This window comes from Aegilops tauschii, chromosome 3 (genome assembly GCF_002575655.3).
Source record: "Aegilops tauschii subsp. strangulata cultivar AL8/78 chromosome 3, Aet v6.0, whole genome shotgun sequence".
Classification (NCBI taxonomy): domain Eukaryota; kingdom Viridiplantae; phylum Streptophyta; class Magnoliopsida; order Poales; family Poaceae; genus Aegilops; species Aegilops tauschii.
Window position 1 is genome coordinate 375,997,278 of NC_053037.3, and position 22,764 is coordinate 376,020,041.

General features: G+C 48.2%; 3 protein-coding genes across 6 annotated transcripts; 1 reads left to right on the plus strand and 2 right to left on the minus strand.

Moving 5' to 3' along the window:
• Window positions 1–2,617: 2,617 nt before the first annotated feature.
• LOC109783466 (small ribosomal subunit protein RACK1z) lies at window positions 2,618–4,614 on the minus strand. Its single transcript, XM_020342070.4, has 2 exons — window positions 3,605–4,614; window positions 2,618–2,927 (listed from the first exon to the last, which is right to left on the minus strand). Exons 1-2 carry the CDS (start codon window positions 4,487–4,489, stop codon window positions 2,814–2,816), a joined length of 999 nt encoding a protein of 332 aa, XP_020197659.1. The 5' UTR covers window positions 4,490–4,614; the 3' UTR covers window positions 2,618–2,813.
• Window positions 4,615–6,354: 1,740 nt separating this feature from the next.
• Window positions 6,355–8,890, plus strand: LOC109783468 (uncharacterized). Of its 4 annotated transcripts, none has more exons than XM_020342073.4 (8): window positions 6,355–6,649; window positions 6,955–7,201; window positions 7,603–7,674; window positions 7,814–7,881; window positions 7,969–8,110; window positions 8,192–8,272; window positions 8,372–8,464; window positions 8,542–8,890. In XM_020342073.4, exons 2-8 carry the CDS (start codon window positions 6,974–6,976, stop codon window positions 8,641–8,643), a joined length of 786 nt encoding a protein of 261 aa, XP_020197662.1. In that variant the 5' UTR covers window positions 6,355–6,649; window positions 6,955–6,973; the 3' UTR covers window positions 8,644–8,890. The 4 variants fall into 4 exon arrangements, with proteins under 4 accessions (XP_020197662.1, XP_020197663.1, XP_020197664.1 ...); XM_020342074.4 differs by having other exon boundaries at window positions 6,396–6,649; window positions 6,940–7,201; XM_020342075.3 differs by lacking the exon at window positions 6,355–6,649 and adding an exon at window positions 6,650–6,857.
• Window positions 8,891–9,016: 126 nt separating this feature from the next.
• LOC109783467 (uncharacterized) lies at window positions 9,017–20,319 on the minus strand. The gene is made up of 7 exons (XM_020342071.4): window positions 19,887–20,319; window positions 18,629–18,754; window positions 17,886–18,077; window positions 17,423–17,519; window positions 10,112–10,215; window positions 9,508–9,559; window positions 9,017–9,425 (listed from the first exon to the last, which is right to left on the minus strand). Exons 1-7 carry the CDS (start codon window positions 20,174–20,176, stop codon window positions 9,213–9,215), a joined length of 1,074 nt encoding a protein of 357 aa, XP_020197660.1. The 5' UTR covers window positions 20,177–20,319; the 3' UTR covers window positions 9,017–9,212.
• Between the last annotated feature and the right edge of the window lie 2,445 nt (window positions 20,320–22,764).

Below are 22,764 nucleotides of genomic sequence, written 5' to 3' on the forward strand. Positions count from 1 at the left end.
TTTACAATGGATCACTACTGCAGGATGGTCTAAACGCGACACATCAAACTGAGACCAATCGACGAAACTGTGTGCGATGCATGAATCGCAAACGGTATCGTAATAAAACCGTCACCAATAAGACGAACCATGTACGATGGCGGAGACATCAAGCGCGATTCAGATTATAGTTGTGTGTGATACGTGGAATACAGTTGATCCATACGAACTATTTGTGATGAGCCAGTACAACAGAAACGGTCAGCCAAATGAAGGTTTGTACGATATACAACATACAGTTCAGTGAGATGAATTGTTTGCATTAGCCAACACAGCAGAAATGGTCAGCCATTTCAAGGTGTGTGCGATAGATGGCACACGGTTCACTCGGATGAACTGTTTGCGATGAGGCAAAACAATAGAAATGGTTCAACTTAACAAGATGTGTGTGATATACGGCAAATAGGTTAGTAATCAGAAATGTGTGGGAAGATCGATGAAAGCACAAGTGCTCCCTTGGTGTATTTGGTGATTAATGTCAACATATCTTTTGTTGGACTAATAGTTCTATCTATTATATTTCAGACAAGTTCAACAGTGGCATGGCAAAGAAGAGGATGTGGACCCCCTTCAAAATGCTAAGGACATGGATTGGCAAAAGCTCAAGACTCTATGTTTTTGGTTAAGTGATCCAAGATCACATTGAGTCCATAGGAAAGTCAATACTATTAAAAGGGAATGAGGTTTTGATAATCAAGTGCTTAGTGATATTGCTCCAAAATCCTCGGCCACTTTTTGTATCCAAATCTGTCCAAAACCCTACATTCCAACTCGGTCCCACCAAAACATACCTATCCGGACCTACCGAGTTCATCTGGACACAACCACAGCCAAACCCTAACAAATCAAATCCACCGATATGGATCTCAGTCTCACCAAGATGGCCTTGCCAACTCTCGGTTACCTGTTGCAATTATTTCGATCTTACCGAGTTTTGCAACCGGTGCCACCGAGATGGCTTGCCAACCTTCTATTGCCTATTGCACTTACTTCGCTCTTACCGAGATGATGCAATCAGTGCCACCGAAGTGAGGTTTTTCCCTACCATTGCACATCGGTTGCTCCAAGATGTTTCCAGTCGGTCCCACCGAGACCTCCAACATTCATATTTGTTACACAGGTCGGTGCCACTGCTCGGACAGGTTAAATACTCAAGAGTGTAAGAAACACTGCTTGGGTTTATCAAAGACCTCGGAAGAAGATATAACGCACCGCCTCGACGGGCCTAAAATAAGAGAAACCCTCAAAATGTTGCTTAAGGAAGTCGTCCTCCCCCTTTAGATTGCCTCCACGGTAGCTATATAGCCGCCTGGTTTGTGAATCCTTTTTTTATGGACCGCATGGCATCGTTGGATTCGTTGTACCGCCACATTGGGTGGGTACGTTGTTGGAGTGGTTGAAGTCCGCAGTCTATAGCGATGGCCATCACATCAATAATGGTAAGTTTGTAATGGCCGAGGACTGTGACTTGGGCAGCCAATCGCTCAACTTCGGCGTCCTCCTAGGTATGACTCCTCTGCCGCCAGTTGTATCTCTTTTTCGGCGGTGCAGGGGAGTAGGTGGGAAGCCCTTCTCTTATGGGATCTTCAAGAAGGACATCGGCTACATAAAACTACTCCGACTCCCATGTCTCGACGTCCTCCTCCGGGGTGCCAGGCAGGTAACCATTCACTCTCCCCTATTGTTGGACGACCATCAAAGATTGCCCCAAGTTTAAACAGCAATATGCCACCCAAAAGAAGAATGGAGGGCCAGCGGGCGTAGTTGAGCATGAAGGAGAGAAGCGACCGAGGGAAGACCAACTCCAAGGTGGACGAGGAGCGTGATGCGGCATCATTCGCCTTGCAACAAACTTGCAAGGCATGATGACCCAAAAGAAAGCATGAGACGAGAGGAAGCGCAAAAAAAAGGAGAAGCAAATGAAGGTCTACATCAATTTCCAAATGAAGAAGCTTGAGATGGAGGAGACCGTCAAAAGGAGGAAGCTCGAGACTGAGGAAGCCGTCCAAACGAAGAAGCTCGAGATTGATGCGACCAATGTTTTCATTGCGCAGGTGGAGACCATGGCGGTGGAGTTGAGCAAGGTGAGAGAAAGGTTTGGTTCGAGAAGAAACAAAAAAGGCAATGCTCGAGCTAAATGATTGAGCTACGGCCAAGAGCAACAACATTTTGTAAGCCGGCATGAGCTAGGACTGCGAGACATGAACTATGTGCGTTTTTTGTGCGCCGGCATGAATTCTTAGACGCCATGGCCGCGGCCTATTTCAGTTTTTATTTATTTGCTCTGGTGCCTGCGGCACCAGTCGTGCGGAGTTGGCCTCAGTGGAGCAGAGCGGCGTTCTACGCAGTTGCGGATCGGATGCGCTCCTTTTGACGCACAGCTAAGCAAAAACTTTTGAGTGGTACTAGAACCTAGCACTAGAAGCGGATGCACAACAACGACCACATAATTAACATCAGGCGGCAATTCAGAGTTCATACAGCATCAGCGACTCACGTTAGATCACAGGAACTTGCAGGTCATTTGACATCATTCTTAGAAAATCCCTCGACATAACAAGCAGCAACACTGATTCCATGATTCACGAGACAATATATTGAACAGCCAAAACCAACAAACGATGCATTATCCATGAGATCATGACTGCGGCTAAGACACAGATAGTAAATTAAGCAGAAGTACCAAGGCAGATATTACGCCTCAAGACAGTCAAAAAAAGAAGATACCACAGCCGTTTTACCAGAACAGAGGCCACTAAAACAAGATACATAATCTAGCTAGAGTAGCTGAACCCTGAGATCTTGTAGATGCGGATAGTTCCATCGGTGTAACCAGCGTAGAGAGTGCTGCCATCCGCGCTCCAGCTCAAGCAAGTGCAGTAGAGCATCTGGGCAAACAGTATAAACCATATTAAGAAGCCACTCAACAGACGACAGATTTTAACTTAATGTAGCAACTCTCAAAATTTAAAATGAGTTTGTAAAAACAGAATCAGTCTATTTAGCTATGCATTAGAACAAATGCCTGTGCTTCCTTCCTATATACCTCGCTTGACAATACAATTGCAGCCTTAGCATAGATGGGCAGGAGGCACCAGGGAAGATGAACAAAAACATTTCATATCAATGTATGAAAAATAACCAACAGAACAAGCACATACATGTATATTCCATGAATAAAAAAAGTACTGGTTGTGAACTTGCTATTTATTTTTCTGCTTGCATTAAAGCTCTTCATCAATTTGGCAACTTAAGTCAACCAGTTCTAGCTTAAAGAACAAAATAGCATAACTATGCAAGCTTTCAGCTGCATTACATAATGCGTTGAACCAAAACCAATAACTGGTAATGTTCAAAACCTATGCTAAAATTATCATTCCAACATAAAACTAACACGTTGTAAATCATAAATTAGAGTACGACAATAAATACAGATCACAAAATGTAACAGATCTACATAGCCACAAGGGTAAGCTGGTCATACAAACAACACATTCACATATTAACCAATAGTAAACAATCAAAGAAACACAGAAATAAGTGATGGTGGTAATAGGTAATAAACCTGCTTGGTGGAGACAGGGACCTCGGGCCTAAGGTCCTGCACGATGTGCTTTGACTCAAGATCCCAGATCTTGATGGAATCCTGTGTCGCCGCGCAGAGCCAGTAGCGGTTGGGCGAGAAGCAAAGTGAGTTGATAATGGATCCCGCATCCAGCGAGTAGAGTCTCTTGCCCTCGGTCAAATCCCACAGCAAGGTGACGCCATCCTTGCCACCAGACGCGCAGAGCGAACCGTCTGGGCTGACTGCAACGGCACTAACATAGCCGCCATGACCATCAAGAGTGCAGCGGAGCTTGCAGTTGGTAAGGTTCCAGACCTTGACAGAGCGGTCCCATGAGCCCGAGACGATTGTCGGGGCGAAGTTGTTGGGTGAGAAACGGACGCAGGACACCCAGCCGGTGTGGCCCTCGCCACCTCCAAGGTCACCGCCGATGGTGTACTTGCACTCACCGAGGGTGTTCCACAGCTTGATGGTGCGGTCGCGGGAAGCGGAGACGATCTGTCGGTTGTCAATGGAGAAGGCGACGGAGAGGACGTCCTTCTCGTGGCCGACGAAGCGGCGGGTGGTGACCCCGGTGGAGAGGTCCCAGAGGCGGAGCTCGCCGTCCCAGGATCCGGAGAGCGCGAACTGGCCGTCGGAGCTGAGGACGACGTCCTGGACAAAGTGGCCGTGTCCGGTGAGGCGGCGGAAGGGGACGCCGTACTCGGAGCTGGAGTCCTGGGTGGCCTGGATGGGGTTGGTGAGGTCCCAGACGAGCAGCGACTTGTCGCGGGAGGAGGAGACGATGAAGGGCGAGTTGTCGATGGGCGTCGCGATGGCCGTGACCACGTCGTTGTGGCCGCGCATCACACCGGCGTACACGAGGGACTCCTGCGCGCCGGCCATGGTGGTGGGGCGGGGCGAAGCGAGCGCTAGGGTTTTGGGGGGTGCGGTGGAGGCGGCGGCGCAGGCTAGAGATGAGAAGGAAAGCGGGCGGAGAGGGAGGAGGAGTTTATAGTGGGGGCGGGCGTGAGACGCTAGGGTTTTGGTGGATTAGTGGACTTTGTGCTCAGTTGAGCGGAAATCGTGACCGTCCGATGCACCGAGAGGGATCTCTGGGCTGCACCCCAAGAGGCCCATTGCAAACGCTGCAGATCGTCTCACTTGCGCATGGCCTGCCTATAGCTTCTTTTGCTGCCCCATGGGCCTAATCACCGGTACAGGGGGGAAAAGCAAGAAATGCTTTGGTCCTCCACATGGGGCAGGAAATGCTTTGCTTGCATGCTTTTGCTTGGGTGAAACATTTAGGTGACCACCACAAGAAAATTCGAGCATAAGATGATTCAAGAAAAGGATCATGTCATGACATATTAGTATTAGCAGCTAAGTATCAACTAAGGGCATTTTTTTATTAAAAGGATATTCATACAATTTTTGAAGAATTAGAATCCTTAAGGAGTTTTCCTATGTTGGTTATTTGATTGGTACAATTGAATTATATACATACCAATTTTTCCTAAGAAATTCATTGCACTACAATTCATATAAAATCTTTAATTCACCGGACCTCTTGGAAAAAATCTTTAGTTTTTCAGAAATGTTAAAAAACCGATGTAAGATTTTTTTAAGATTTCCCAGCGAGCCTGGAACTGCCATGTGTAAACAAATAAAATTGCCATGATGTTCTAAGGGATTTGTTATGCTCTAGAGCAACAATTACCATGTAGAAAACTGGCAGAAAAATCGTCACGATGCGCATAGTAACTGTCATGCGTTCAATTGGGATCTGACAATCCTAAGGGCATTCGCTGGGATTGCCTAAAAATGACGTTCGCTGGTTAGTGGTGTCCTTATTTTTTTCTCTATGGTGCAAGCAAAATCATGTAGAGCCGAATCGGACATCCCAATTGTTTTTGAAAAAAGCAGTGAAGAAAGAGCCCCATGAATCAAATCAACCGGCGTTCTGCTCTGTGCTGTCCACGTCGCGGTGCCAAGGTGTTCGGAGACGGAGGATCACGATTCAGGGAGAACCGGATAGGCGTTTGATGAGCACAGAGACAGAAACGGAGTCCTAATCCACCCCCAACCACGTCCAGTTGTCAGATCAACGAAGTAATCACTCGTTGCCGTGGTCGAATGGCAGGGAAAGGGACGCTTCACAGCGGCTCGGCCGTTCGTTCCCTGAATGATTGCAGCAGGTCAGGTAAGTGCACAAGTTACCAGGGAGGGCCGTGAATCTTGCAAACATGCTCGCCGATGAACGGGATCGATTTTGTACCCCATGAAATTTGGTGGCTTTGGCAGCAAAAAAGGCAGGATCGGTTTCCCAACAATCATGCCAACTCCCAGGTACTTTTCCAGAGCATCTCTGAGTTGGGTTAGCTACCTCCTTTCTCTATCTATGGAAACAAATTCGTCTCCAGTCTGTCTATCCTACTACTATAATCAGGTAACTAATCAACAGCACACCATATATACAGCGGTGGACGAGATAAAAAAGAGCATTTCATTTCACAGATAAGGCAAAAGAGGGCCTATCTATCCATCCCGGACTGACGGGAGCAGACAAGTAGCCCTATCTTGTAGGACTGCCCAACGATAGCAGTTACCGGCCGGACGGGACACCCTGCGAAGATCCGCGGCGCGAATCGCGAGGCGGCCATCAGGCGATTCTCGCAGCCAAATAAACGCAACGGAGGCCAGTAGCAGCGGGCCACCTAACCCATCGATCTCTTGCTTCTCTACTGGGATGTTTGGGATCTCCAAGTCCCGCCCTGCAAGCGTCCCCCTGCTCCTCCCAAGCCCTTCTTCCCTTCTTGCCGTTGTTGGCCTGCCTCTCCTACTCTCCTCTTCCTTCTTCCCACCCTGCCGCTCCCCTGGTGTGGCTTGCATATCATATCCTCCCTTCATTCTTCCTTTCTTCACTCAAGCCAAGCTCTTTACTTCTTGGGGTTGCCATGCCTCATAATCTCATTCTCACGGCTTGAGAAAGGATCGGGCCTTGCCTTTTCCAGCTGCACCGGCTTGCTTGGGGCGGCCTTCCTCTCATTTGCACCCCCTCCCCAGGTAACATGCAGTTCATAGCCCTTTTCGTGTATCTCCGTGCCTGCCTCCGTGCATGGGCGCATGGCTCTTTTAGTTAGCTCCTTTCTGTAAGCAAAGGGGATGTCTGGTGGAATGGAAAGACGCTTGAAAAAGAGCTGCCTTTCCTGCCATCTCGTGTGATGTTCGTGGCCTGATTCTTGTCATGTGGTGCGACTTAAAAATGGATTGCGTGCGTGGTCTTTGTTCCGGACAACCTCCTTTTCGATATAGCGTCCTTGAAAATCATGGATGCATGCTTATGTTATCCACAGCTGTGTTTCAATCAGCAAGGCCATTGATCCGAGGATGGCGGACCACTTCGTGCTCATCACGGGGCGGATGATCACGGAGGCGACGCTTCAGGGTGCCATCTTCGACGCCCCTTCCGCGAAGGATGCTTGTGATCATCATGATCCTTCTATTTTTGAGGACGGGAGGACCAAGACTGGTGTCGTGGTGGAATGCAGAATCTGCCAGGAAGAAGGTGATCAGGCCTACATGGAGACCCCTTGCTCCTGCAAGGGTAGCCTCAAGGCAAGGTTTTCTGCTCCTCTCCCAGCTTGATGATTCCATATGCTATGAAAATTTGCTTAATTGTTCGAACTCTGAACACCAAAAATAACCTCAAGTTGAGAACCCACTTATTATTCATCAACCATCTTCAAACAATGGAACAGGGCTCGCTTTCGTATTAGATACGTCCATATCAAAATGCCACCGGAAACACAAATTTCTATTCTATTTTCCATATCACTATCAGTGAATTATTTCTTCTGTATTATCAGAACCGAATCGGATTTTTCGAGGTGTTATCCTTGTGTCGGTTGAATCGTGTTTTTTATGTAGACTCGACTGCCCTTTTATTTTTCCCAGCAGATGCCCATTTATTCCTGCCAATGGAGGTTTTATTTGAACTAGTTCGTTGCTGCCTGCAGTACGCTCACCACATATGCATCCAGAGGTGGTGTAACGAGAAGGGAGACACCATATGTGAGATATGCTTACAGGTGAGTAATGCTCAACGGAAACCAGAAAGAAGCAGCTGAGTTCAGTTTGCCCTTTACTTCCTGGTAAAGCCATCATCAGTCTTCAGTGCCAAAAGATAGTTTGTTGACTAATTTGTTGTCTCTGCTACCTATGGCACAGCAATTTACACCAAACTACAGTGCCCCTTTGAAGTTGTTTCGGATCGGAAGAAACCAAATTAGCTTCAGGTGTCACTTGGTGCTTAAGATCCTTGGTAATTTTTTTCGTCTGAGAAGGGCCTATCTAACATCCTAGGCCCTCTCTTCTCACTGCAGGAGAGCCGGAGAAACACCAGCGAATCTCAACGCTGGAGAAAATGTTTCCCAAATCGGTGATCATGCTGCTGGCACATCAAGCTTTGACTCTCAATTTTGCAATCCAAAAGGCGTCACCTACTGCCGTGTGATTGCCATCGCCGTAAGTGCTATAGAATGTAAACCTTCCATGCTCATGCTGCAGCCAACTAACGCATATGTGTTCCAAAACATGCAACTTCAGTTGATGGCTCTGCTGGTGCTCCGTGACGCAATCTCGCTTGTCCTCGGCGGCCCCGAGGTGTACTCGATGGCACTGATCACTGTAAGAGACTGAATCATGTAACCTGATTAGATCTTTCTATTTTCTTGCCCTGAATGTGATTCATGGGCAATTCTGATACGGATTACGTTGATGAGACAGCTGCTGATGTTCAGAACAGCCGGAGTTGTCATACCCATCTACATTATCTTGATATCAGTTGTCACATTGCTCCATCAGTACAGTCAACACCAGGTCTGTCTTACCCATGTCCAGTCACGCATATAAAACCTAAGTTTCAATCAGAATGTAAGGTTTTTATGCTAATGCAGGATGTGCATGGCGCGACGCCAGTTACAGAACCTGTAGGAACTGAGGACTCACAGAGCCTGCCGCCGACGCCACCTCAACAGCATGTCATCAGCATCCAGTAACAAGCTGCACAAGGAGAATGGTGGTTAGGTTCTGTCAAATATTAGTCTCATTGGATGAAATTAGCGAGATCGACGCTGGCTGTCATAGGATACAGAAGATGCAAAATCATTGCAAGTGTAAAGATGTTCCGTAGAAACTTTGTACACAAATCATATAGTAGGAACAACACACTTGACTTGACAAGTCATGGAGATGAGAAGTGAAATTGAAGTGGGCATGTGTATATAAAGTTCAAGAAACCCCCTAGGCAAGTGTGAGTGAGTGTACAGGCTTTCCAACATTCATGGCAGTGAAAATTTTGTGCCCAGCTACAGAAGTCACCAGGCACTAAAACGTCTGCATTCTCTTTGGAAAAAGCAGGGAAACTCTGTATGAAAATGGGCAAAAGTTCACGGTTACATAAATAATACAGTACATGTTCGTTTACACTACACAAAAATTGCTTCATAAGTGTTCTCTTACTCTCTGTCCTTGCAAACTGGAAAGGACTGCCAGTATAGGCTACAACAACAACCTGACGATAAAATTGAGCTACAACATAGTGAGAAAAGCACTCTTAAGCTGGCCTTCACACCCGTTGGAAAGCCACGGTGCACACTTGAGACCCCTCAACTCCGCCAAACATGATGGTAGGATACGTTTGGACATGATCCAAGTATCGGAAGATCTGGTGCGAATCACCTGCACCTCTGTCTGCGTCCTCCTTACCAAATTTCCGCATACCGAACTCTTCTACTTCTTGCAGAAGCTCATCCTTTGTGTGATTACATGATGTTATGACCTGAAGACACCAGCATAAGTTTCAATTCTACGGAAAGGTGTAAGATAAGAGTTTCAGAGAGTTTGCACAAGAAAGTACTGACCACAAGGCCACCTGGTTCAACCAAGTTTGATATAGATTCCCAATACATCACTCTGAAAAAAAAACACCATAAAGAGAACAATGTTAATCCAACGTGGTACTGATTATTGAATCATACTTAAGATATCTTTAACATAGACTTCTTGTGTATTGGAACCGCATGCCCCATTAACCTATCCTATATGTGCATATACCACATTGCAATGAAATATAACTCACTGGTTGAGTAGTTAAAATCAACATGGTGTGCTGGTAAGCAGTGAAACTCGGCTATCTACTGCACTATGCAGATCTGAAACTAAACCAAATTGAAAGTCAGGCTCATACAACCTAAAGCCCTAAAGGCTAAAGCTATGCTATTCACTATTACAGAATGCCAACAAATAAAAACTATCCAGATAGGAGGCCTAATGCTTCCAAATTTCTAGCTATTCCAACTCTAGTATGCAAAATTTGAAGGTTCTTGTTAGATAATCAAATCTCACAGAACATATCAACAATATTTAATTCCGCAGCTATGGGTAATCACAGAAGTGGACAAAAGGCGAAAAGGAAATTTTAAGGGGGTGGCTAACCAAAGAATGACCGAGTTGTAGTTCTTGTACCTTTTTGCACGGCCATCTGGATGCAATCCAATGGCATCCAATGTCCCTTTATCTGTAATAACTTTGAATTTTCTGTCTAACTTTGTCTCAAGTACATCATCGACCTGGTGGAGACAGAAATATGAGTTACTAGAGTCGTCAAAACACCATAATTGTAAGTACTTAATAACCATTTGGGCATCTCCTACGCCCTCCCCAAACCTGCCCCATTCGTCCGCCCGGACAGTCAGGACTAACAAAAACAGCCCAACGGGCCTCCCCAAACCTCTCCATTTGTCTGGACTGTCCAGACCGCCCCATACCCAGCCCACATATGGGGAAGATATGGGGCTGTACGGACATGTCCGACACGTCAGTCCAAACCCTGGGCTTATCCCAAAATCAACAACAAAAATTGTCCGCCCTCAAATCTAACTCACTTTCTTCAGCTCTCCGCCCCGCCTCCATCCACCATCGCCATGTTGTCACACCTGCATCACCAGTGGTGGATGCGGTGGACGTGTGAGGTGGGACCCGGCTGCCAGTTGGCACGGGTCCACTTGTAAGCGCATCTTGAGTGTGTGTGCGTCTGGTTATAAGGCCAGCGACAGCTAGCGGTGGAGGCAGGCATGATTTGTATCTGAACCTGATCCCTCACCTACTCTCTGTACTCTCACCTTCCTTGGCAAGAAAACTATCTTCCCAAGTCCGATCTCATCCCCCTTTCCCTTCCGATCCGATCTGAGATGATGAGTTCGTGACAATTTGGTACTCAGAGCCACTTTTCCCCACCAGATTTTGCTCCGCCGCGCCACCCCCGTTCCTTTCACTGGCCGTAACATCCACCGCGTGGGGTGTGGTCTTGCTCCGGCGAGATCCACACGAAATCCCCCGTGGGGTTGGCCGGAGTTAGAGCGAGGCGACGGCTCCTTCGTCCAAGCCTTCGGCTCAAACACGCCACGTCCTCAACGCCATGGCAGAATCCTCCGCCGAGCTCAAATCCATGATCCAGGCCCTTCTGACGAAGTTTGACGACAGCAAGAGCGCAGGCGAGAAGCAACTCGAGGCGCAGCTTGCGTTCAACACGCAAGTCTCGTCAGATCTGGCGCATCTTCGCAAGCAGTTGGATCTCACGCAGGCGGACGTCGACGACGTGCGGCAACACCGCGATCCGCCACCATCTCCGACCGCGGGGACACGCCCTCGACAGCCAGCTCACGGCGCACAAGACGGCAAGCCGCAGGGGTCGTCGGTCACGTCGCTGGAGCAACCGCACGGGCCCCTTCCGTACGGTCCTCCGCCTCGTCTCAGCAACGGGGGGCCGCCACTGCTGCCCACGCGGGGCGTTCCGCTGTTCGCGGGCACGGGCCAGACAGCGGCGCACGTGCCAGCGCGGCGTCCACAACGACCACGGGCAGGAGTACGCCGTCAAGCCGCCCAAGCATGACTTCCCGCGCTTCGACGGCGAAGCGCCCAGCCTCTGGATCGACCGCTGCCTCGCCTACTTCGACCTATACGGCATCCCGCCGCACACATGGGTCACCACGGCGACGCTCTACATCGAGGGCCACACCGCGCACTGGTTGCAGGCGTTTCGGCACGCCCATCGGTCCTCTACTTGGGAGGAGTTCACGACGGCGCTGATCAGCGAATTCGGTCCAGACGAATTCGAGGTGGAAATGCACAAACTCCTGCAGCTTCGACAGACCGGCAGCGTGGCTGAATACCGGACGGCATTCGAAGCTCACATGTACCACTTGCTCGCCCTCGACGCGACACTCAACCCCAAGCTATTCGTCACTCAGTTCCTATTGGGGTTGCGCGATGATTTGCGAGCTGCAGTTCGCCTTCAGGAACCATCGAGCATCACCCGCGCTGCCGTCCTTGCAAGGATTGTGGAAGAGGAGGCCGGTCATCAACGCCCGCGCCCGCGCATCATCCCTGCGGGTCGCCCACCGCCTCCGCCCCTACCACCACCACGAGTCGGGGGCGCACCACGGCCAGGCGGCGTCGTGCAACCCAACGACGAGCTGGCCCGCGAGCGCCAGTTGCGCGACCACCGGCATGCAAATGACCTTTGCTTCAAGTGCGGAGACCGATACTCGCGCGAGCACAGATGCAAGCCAGCTACGCAATTGCTCACCATCCATGTTGGGGATTTTGGTGAGGTGCTCAGTGACGATGCCGTCCACGCCCTGGATTTGCTGGACGCGCCCGAGCCACAGGAACCGGGGCCGGAATGCTGCATGCTCTCCACGCACGCCGTTGCCGGGACGGAGTCACCACGCACCATTCGTCTCAGAGCACTCGTCGGCAACCAGGTCATGTTGCTGCTCGTGGACTCAGGGAGTGCTCATAGCTTCGTCTCCACCGCGTTCGTGGAGCGCGTCAAGGCCACCACGGTCGCCGTGCCGGCGGTGGATGTGCGCGTCGCCAACGGGGAGAGGATGGTCTGCAACAGTATGGTAAAAGGGCTGCAATGGTGGATCCAAGGCCACACGTTTCACACAGACATGCGGCAGCTAGACCTCGGAGCTTACGATGGCGTGCTCGGCATGGACTGGCTGGAGCAATTCAGCCCGATGAGCTGCCACTGGCTGGAGAAATCCCTGACATTCGTGCACCAGGGCGCAACGATCACCCTGCAAGGTGTTCGACCAAAGGACCAGCAGGCGTTGGAGGAAATCGAGCCTGATCAACTGCGCAAATGGCAAGCCGGCAATGACATCTGGTATATGGCCGTGCTGGACCTGCCCCGCACCAGGGAGTCACGGCCAACCAAGGTGCCACCGAGCGTGCAAGGCGTTCTGGACAGCTTTGTCGACGTGTTCGCAGAGCCCAAGGGCCTGCCGCCTCACCGCCGCTATGACCATGCCATCACTCTGGTGGAGGACGCGCAACCAGCAAATTCTCGACCATATCGTTACTCGCCATTGCAGAAAGACGAGATCGAACGCCAAGTGCAAGAGATTCTACAATCGGGTGTCATCGAGCACAGCATGAGCCCCTACGCAGCGCCGGTACTCCTCGTCAAGAAGAAGGACGGCACCTGGCGTTTCTGTGTCGACTACAGACGGCTCAACGACGCCACTGTCAAGAACAAGTTTCCGCTCACGATCGTGGACGAGCTGCTCGACGAGCTGGCCGGCGCGGCATTCTTCTCCAAGCTGGACTTGCGCACCGGCTATCACCAGATCCGCATGCGCGCGGGCGACGAGGAAAAGACTGCATTCAAGACGCATCACGGCCACTTCCATTTCAAAGTGATGCCGTTTGGATTGACGAATGCACCGGCCACCTTCCAGTGCTTGATGAACGCCATCTTCGCCAAGTACGTGCGTAAATTCGTAATCATTTTCCTTGATGACATCTTAATCTTTAGTGAGACCTTGGCGGAGCACCTGGAGCATCTCCGCATCGTCCTCGACCTGCTGCGGGCACATCAGTTGTACGCCAAGGAATCCAAATGCTCCTTCGCGCAAGGCAGCATCTCTTACCTCGGCCACATCATTTCCAAGGACGGTGTGGCAACGGATCCGGAGAAGACACAAGCCATGTTGGCATGGCCTACCCCAACCACGGCCACCGAGCTCCGCGGCTTCCTCGGCCTTACGGGCTACTACCGCAAGTTCATTGCGCATTATGGCATCATCGCCAAACCGCTGACGAGCCTCCTGACCAAGAAAGGCTTCGAATGGACAGAGCGGGCGCAGGTGGCCTTCGACTTGCTCAAGCGCGCCATGGTGACCGCGCCCGTGCTGGCTCTTCCGGATTTTGCTCGCCCGTTCTCCGTCGAGACGGATGCGTGCGACACCGGCGTGGGCGCGGTGCTGGCGCAGGAGGGCCACCCCGTGGCGTTCCTTAGCAAGGCGCTGGGAGTGCGCAATCAGAAGTTATCGGCCTATGAGAAGGAGTTCATCGCCGTCATGATGGCCGTCGATAAATGGCGTGCATACCTGCAGCGGGGACCGTTCACCATTGTCACAGACCACAAGAGCTTATGCAACCTTCAGGATCAGCAGCTCGCCACCGACCTGCAGCGCAAAGCAATGGCCAAACTGGTGGGCCTTCAGTTCAAGTTCTGCTATCGCCGCGGCTGCGACAACGGCGCGGCCGATGCCCTGTCTCGCGTGGGAGCAGCTCTGAACCTGGACGCGCTCTCCATTTGCTAGCCGGCCTGGGTGCAGGAGGTGGCCAACTCCTACGCCACGGATGCAGATGCGCAGGAGCGTTTGGCGCGCCTGGCTGTCCGCAGCCCGGACGACGAGGGGTTCGAGCTCTACAAGGGGTTGATCCGCAAACAAGATAGACTCTGGCTCGGCAAGAACACAGCTCTCCGCACCAAGGTCATCAGCGCCTTGCACGACAGCGCGGTGGATGGCCACTCTGGCGCTACGGCCACCTACCAGCGCGTCAAGAAGCTGTTCGTCTGGGACGGGTTGAAGGCAGATGTCGCAGACTACGTGCGGCAATGCCCGGTCTGCCAGCACGCCAAGCACGAGCAGCTCAAGCCCGCAGGCAAGCTGGCGCCATTGCCCGTGCCTACTGCGCCATGGCGCGACCTAACGATGGACTTTGTGGAGGGCTTGCCGGCATCCGAAGGGTTCGACTTGATCATGGTGGTGGTGGACCGACTCACCAAGTTTGCGCACTTCATCCCACTTCGGCACCCCTTCAAGGCACCGCAAGTGGCCAAGGTGTTTTGGGATCACGTCGTCAAGCTCCACGGCATTCCAAATTCCATCGTCTCCGACCGTGACCGTGTCTTCACCAGCGCACTCTGGCGGGAGCTCTTCGCCAGCGCAGGCACAAAATTGCTCTATTCTACGGCGTACCACCCCCAGACGGACGGCCAAAGTGAGCGGGTCAACCAGTCCATGGAGATGTACCTGCGTTGCGCGGTCCACGACGCGCCTCGTCAATGGCGCCGCTGGCTACCAACCGCCGAGTTCTGGTACAATTCTTCCTTCCATTCGTCCATCAAGTGTTCTCCCTTCAAGGCACTTTACGGTGTGGAGCCAAACCTGGGCGCGATGGCGCTCTGGGACGACAAGACGGCGCCGATCATCGACGGCGAACCTTGGGACTGGGGCGTGCACACGGCACGTCTGCGCGAGCACATCCTTCACGCGCAGCACCGCTTCAAAAAGCAGGCCGACCAACACCGCACCGAGCGCTCCTTTGAAGTGGGCGATTCCGTCCTCCTGAAGCTTCAGCCCTATGCCCAATCATCGGTGGCCAACAGACCTTGCGCGAAGCTGGCATACAAGTACTTTGGCCCGTTCACGGTGCTCGCCAAGATCGGCAACCTGGCGTACAAGCTCGAGCTCCCGACGAATAGCAAGATCCACCCCGTCTTCCATGTGTCCCAGCTCAAGCCGTTCACCCCCAAGTACACTCCGGTCTTCTTCGAGCTGCCACGACCCCCGGACCTCGCCGGCAATTCTGATGAGCCGATGGAGATCGTGGAACGCCGCATGGTCAAGCACGGCAACAGCGCTCTCGTGCGGGTCAGAGTTCGCTGGAAGAACGACGCCACGGCCACGACTTGGGAGGACTACGACACTCTCCGCCATCGCTTTCCGCAAGCTCCAGCATGGGATGCACCACCGGCCGGCGACACCGAACAGCAGGCATCTCCTGAAGACGGCGCTAGTTCTCAAGGGGTGGGGAATGTCACACCTGCATCACCAGTGGTGGATGCGGTGGACGTGTGAGGTGGGACCCGGCTGCCAGTTGGCACGGGTCCACTTGTAAGCGCATCTTGAGTGTGTGTGCGTCTGGTTATAAGGCCAGCGACAGCTAGCGGTGGAGGCAGGCATGATTTGTATCTGAACCTGATCCCTCACCTACTCTCTGTACTCTCACCTTCCTTGGCAAGAAAACTATCTTCCCAAGTCCGATCTCATCCCCCTTTCCCTTCCGATCCGATCTGAGATGATGAGTTCGTGACACATGTCCGGATCGGTGGACGATGGCATCGATTGGGATGGAGGCGGACGACGACGAGGACCTCGCCTTCCACCAGTTGAGGGTGGAAACCCAAAGTTGTCTGTCGTCCGCTCCACCCCGGCGCGGGTCAAGTGGCAGCGGGCCATCATCGCCGCCCACCGTCCCCACCGCAGCACAGTTCGAGCTCCGTCCCCGGCTGCCCGGCACGGGTGGAGCAACGGTGGTCGAGCTCGTCCGAGGCGGCGCCATGGCCCTCCCACTGCGCGGATCCAACTCGCGCAGTATGTTCAGCTCGCACAACGTGTTCTTCTCCTCCGCTCCAGCACGCATGCCATCCTCGTCCGAGGACGAGCAGGTGGTCCACGGCATCCTTCGATGCTCCTTGACCACGAAGGAGTCCGCTGCCTGCTGCCGTCGGAAGTACGCAAAGGCGCTCCGGGAGGGGATCGAGGCTTCGCAACATGAAGCTGAAAAGGCCGCCCGAGCCAAAGCCCGCGCCGCCAGAGCCCTCGCCAGACAAGGACTCTGATAACCCCTACGACGCATTCATTCACTTCCACTTCAGAATACGCCGGTGAAGTGTTGCTTGTCCTACTTCTATATCCTATGGCATTGGAATATGTGTTGTCTCACGGCTATGTCCTATGTCTTTGAACTATGTTGTATGAACTTGTACTGTGTCCTATGTCAATTGGTTGTGCTAAGAGCAAGTCCAGTTATGGAGGAATAGCAGTAAACAAAAGATTAACAAAGAGTTCACCAATTTCAAGGAAAAAAATGCATGCATGGCAAGTACAAAGTTGAATATCTTTACACTTCACAAAGTGAGCCTTTGAATATACATGCAAACTACCACTAGATATTTGATTTCTTCAGTATGTTTGGTCAATTCATGGCAATTGATTTTATTTTATGTGGTGGAGCTTTAGGGCTGAATACATTTTCTTCCCGGGAAACTGCACTTTTTGTTGACATTATCTGCCACCAACTGGATATTGTATCTGCTATGACGGAAAAATAGTAATACATTCCCCTCGCTTATGGACTTTCATGCTTTTACTTTTAGGGATGTTAGAAATATAAGTAAGAAAGAGGCAACTTGGGTAAACAAACTATGTAAATTCTTAGTAAGTGTTTGTGCTTTTCTACAAGATGCAAAGATGCTTCTCGTTTACCTAAGACTCATCGAGACTAGTGAAAGTAGCTATTGTTGTCATAGGCTCCTTCTTTTTTAGGCTACAGAATATGCAAGAACATTTTAACTACAGTTAAGCAATTTAGAATATAATAACAAAGTGTAGACTTCGTAGACAAATATAGTTTGACAATATTTGTAGCATACAAATATAAGAGGACTTCCATCTGAATACAGTTACTGACCAAAAAACTTATAGTAGTGAACCCATCACGAGCAGCAAGGTTTCTTGCAAGTTCAATGGCTCCTTCACTGTAATCAGTTCCTGTTAAATCTGAAAACCTGAAAAACGAAACTATTCATTCTTTTGCAAACATATCATCTTCAAAATCATAATAAGGGTGACTTTGGCATTAACAGTGGCTTTCAAAAGCACTGCCTCGCTTTAATAAAAACGGAAATATTTAACAAGAACTGAGAGCGGGTATTTCGTAAGTAGTCTATTCAGTTCTTAGAAAGTTAGGAATACGTACGGTTGCTCTACGCACATAACTGGAGCTAAATAATTGTATTAACAAACTATGCAACATGATGACATCATTTCTTAAGTACCATATTATTGAATTAGCGTAATTAATTCAATAAACCATTACTATGTGTAATGGGTATAAACAGGAAAACATATTTAAGATTAGTAATTGTCTGTACCCCTGCTTGGCAAGTGCTTGCAGAAGGAGGCCATTGCCAGTTCCAAGATCGAGCACGGGGTAGTCAAACAAGTATTTATCATCAACTTCAAATTTGATGTTGTCATTAGCCGATGAAAGTCCACCTTGGATAAAGCTTACACACAATTTTTTTGTCCAAATGGCGACAGTATCCATTACATCTGCACCAAACCTACCAAAAGAGAAATGTTGTGCTCAGTAGCTACGAATAATGAATAACTCAAGCATTTGATATACTCCGCGAAATAGCACTGGGAACCTTAAAGTATCAACGAAGAATTCAATATTTTCTAGAAAATCTCCAGTATTATGTCAATTGTCAATTACGTAAATAAGTGGGTTTTGGTGTGAATGCGTGCGTGTACTCCAGATTCTGAGTTTGAGGAACCAGAAATGAAAAGGTGAGTATGCATGCTCAATGGCTCACTTACATTTTTCTAATGCATGCACTATGTCTATAATACAGATGAACAACGGCTTCATAAAAAAATTAGTTGACCATAAAAGAAGAATAAAAATAATAAAGTTTATATTCAATAAAAAATAGAGCTGATATTTTATAATCTGCACTATACAAATTCTAAATAATAAAAACAGTTACATCGTAAAACCAATTAGTGACAACTTTTTGGTTTTATTGTAGTACCGATATGACGGCGTGTGATTTTTCTATACAAGATTAGACACTTTCAATCAATATAAAAGATTTTCAAATTTAATTACCATATTTCTCCAGCATGCCCATGTTCCTGAAAATTTGCGAGATCTTCAGAATAAGAAGCATCCCAATAACTTTGTAGCCCCAACATTGAGCTTTCCTCATTAGAATCTTGATCATCTTTGTCAGAACTGCCGCGACACAAGAGTATTTTAGAACATTTATATGAATTATTGAGAAAATTATACAAATAACAAGCTAGCGAATAATGTTTTTTTTCGTGTTAAATACATTAATTTGAAGTTGTCGTACAGTTCTACTATTTGGACAACATGTTTATCTACCTTAATATAAGATGAGAAAATTGTTATATTTTAGGTCTGTATATGCTTATGCTAATCTCGTAGTAGTGGCGAAGTGATAATGTGACACGCATTTTATGTATTTCCCACCTCTGTTCATAGCTATACTTAATTAGAAAGTGGATAATGCAGAATGCTAAGCATAACAACCACATGAGACCAAGAAAATTTTGTGCGCAAATTCTACGTTCCACATTATATGCGGATGTACACACTCACAAGAAGACCAAACCGCAAACCCTCGCATCAGGGAATAACTCTAATTTTTATTGCTCATAGTAGAAACTTCAAATGATATATAAACTTTTCTTGGTGGCTATTTATCTTCTATGGCCTTCTCATAGCCAATACAAACTCATATTTGTGATAGCTTACTCATGCTTCTATTTTATTTATTGTACTTTAGTTACATGAAAGTAAGGACCCCCTTATATTTATACTTAATACTCCCTCTGTTCACAAATATAAGATGTTCTAACTTTTTTCTGAATCGAATGTATACAGACACATTTTGGTGTGTTCGTTCACTCATTTCAGTCCATCTGTAGTCCATATTGAAATATCCAAAACATCTTATATTTGTGAATGGAAGGAGTATATGATTGAGCCATGTGGCAAGTCCTGCACCAAAACTCTAAAAAGCTCCCTACAACTATCTTTTATCTAGATTTTTCTACCATTTGCAACGAGTCATGGTAATAGTTTAGTGTAGACCATTCATGGAAAATATCTAAACCCCTTTAAATTTCTCTAGAGCTTTGATCTAAGCATCTTGATCTTTTTGAGGGCTTACAAATATTCTAGAATGTTATGTATGCATCGCATACTCTTAACAGTCACCCCATACTGAAGCTAGAGGAAAAAAATACTGAAGCTAGAGGAACATTATTATTTCCTGCACAAATCAGTAGATCTGCGTTTCAAACTCAGCTAATTTGCATAAAGAAAGAGCGGCGAGTACCAGTAATCAGAGGCAGCGGAGGGGAAGTTCCCTGCGGCCGCCGCCGCGGCGAGCACATCGGCAGCGTCGGCGTAGCGCTGGTCGTCGTCGAGCGTGCTCCCGTACTCGCTCCGCACGGACCACGAGTCCGCTGCCACTGACCGCTCGTCGTCCGAAGCCATCTCCAGGCCACCGCTGCCGCCGCCGCCCGCTGTGACGCCGGAGCCGGCGACGGGGAGCGGCAGCTGGGGGCGGGGCGGGGTGCCCTGCGGCAGCTCAGGCTCCTCGGGCGTCAGCCTGATTCCAGCCATGCGGATCGGGCGGGAGATCGCGGCGAGGGGCTCGGTGGTACCGGGGTTAGAACTTGGACAGGGAGACGGCGTGAATTTTAGCAATGCTTGGAGTGGCGATCTGTAACTCGGTCACTTTTGTAGACGGCGGAATGGAATGGTCGCTTGTACAACGTCAGAGCATCTCTAGCTCCGGAGGTACTGGTTCCGGTAAAATGCGTTCTGCAAATTTACTAGGTTCTGGCAAAGCAGATCCGGTAAAATGTGTTCTGCAAATTAAAAAGCATGATCCCGCTATAAATAGTTCGTCACACAACCATAGTTCGTACATAGCATGTACATATTATCGATATTAACCCACGTACAAAGATGAACTTCGAAAACAAATGAATAGCTCCCAACTCAAGCACTTGAGCATCCACGAAAAGTTTAAGATGATGTCAACAACAAAATTCAATGTAGGTCCTCACATATCAGAGACACTTTACTTCAAGGCATGAGCCAAAGCAACTCGATAATATGTGAATACATTGAAATGCTTAAATAAAAAATGATAACCTCATTTTGAGTTTAACGATGAGTATGACCTATGATCAAGTGCACTCACTTGACTCCTAAATTAATATACTCTAATATAGGTGACATAATCGCGGACATTATCGTAGATGAAGTTCTTTTGTTTCTTTCGTCTTGTTTTGATTTTCTTCTTGCATTCAAGTTTCCTTTCTTAAAAAATATCATCTAGTTGTCTTATTTCCTTTCTTGTCTTTGTATTTTTCTTTCTTCTGTCAACTAATTGCAAATCTTATCCAATTCATTGCAAATCATTTCGAGATCTTATTGCAATGTGAGTTAAGTTTGACAAATCCTTCTTTTTATCGTGAAGTCGGTCCCTCCGATCCGAATAACATCGGTGCCGCCGAGTCTACAAGATACATTGATTACCATGTTCATCGGTCCAACCGAGTTGAACTGGCTCGGAACCACCGATGTGATCAACCAGTGACTCCAAGTTACTTCAGACTCATCGAATGATCCTACTCGAAGTTACCGAAGAACCAGAAAAAGAACTATATGCCAAAAAATTATCTGTTGTTCCTTTTCCAGCTCCACTCAATGATTCTTCCCCCTCTACTACATTTATACAATCATCTAAGCTAGTTGTGCTAATCAAGGATCCTACCTATTGACCAATGACCAAGATGCCAACCTTTTTCGGGAATTGATGTCAAAGGGGGAGAGATACACATCAAAGCTTCTACATAGGAAAATAAATGCACAATTATAAGAGGAGAGAGCCCTATATATGTTACCTTGTGGGGAGGAACATATGATTGATTTATGCTTTTTATTATTCGCTTGATCATTCTATATGATCTTCTGCTTTGATTTTGTCTCACTCTACCTGCTTTCAATATCTACAATCTTAGATTCGTGGGGAAAGGATGTTTAAAGTTTAGGGAAGAAAAATCCTTGAAATTCTATTGCAACCTTCGGGAAAGTATTCACCTAGTGATGCTATCTTCTTTACATGTCAACCCAACCTTGGTATTTGAAGAGAAACTCTTGTGTTTATCTAACCTTGTTTTCTCAAGTTTGTTTCTTCAGGTATAATGCTCAAGCACCTGAAGGTAACTGTATGGATCATACTCATGCGCATGATGAATTCTTGCTCATTGCACATACTTGTTTGCAAGAAATCATCATGGACGCATGAACACTTTCATTCATATCTTTTCCTCTGATGCATATAGCCAAGATGCAGGCGACACATATATAGTCTTCCTATTCAAGTGTGCATTTGCATTCCAAAAGCAAAATTTCAAATATGTACACTTTGGGGGGGGAGCTTATACATGTTACATGTATTTCAAACATGTACTTCTATGGTGTATTCTTATTTAAAGTTTTGATGTATGTTGTCATCAATTACCAATAAAGGGAAGATTGAAAGCACAATTGCTCTCCCGGTGGTTTTATAATTCATGTCAACATGCATATTGTTGGACTAATGTTTTCCTCTAGTATATTTCAGGAATATTTCAACTTTGGCAAGTATGTGGATGAAGATGTGGACCCCTCAAGCTACTAAAGAACAATGTTGGCAAAGCTTCAAGACTATATTTTTGGTTAAGTGATCCAAGATCACACTGAGTCCATAGGAAAGCCAATACCATTAAAAGGGATAAGGTTTTGATCATGGACTATTTGCTCAAAGTGATTAGATATATTGCTCCAAAACCCTCAGCCACACCCTCACATTCTTCTCTGTCCAAAAATCTAAAGTCAAACTCGGTCCTACCGATACACATCTACCCAGACTCACCGAGATACACTTGACAGAGCCACTGCCTAAACCCTAGCAACTCGGCGCCGCCGAAATGACATTCGGTCCCACTGAAGTGCATGTGCCAACCTTCTGTTGCCTATCAATTTCATCTCGGAATTTGTGAGTGGTTTCGATCAGTCTCACCAAAGTATGGAAAGTGCTTAGGTCATCACCCATCGGTCTCTCCAAGTTGTTTCATCTAGTCTCGCCGAAAAGCCTAAAGTTCAAACCTTTTGCACTAATCGGTCTCATCGAGTGATTCCATCCAGTCCCACCGAGT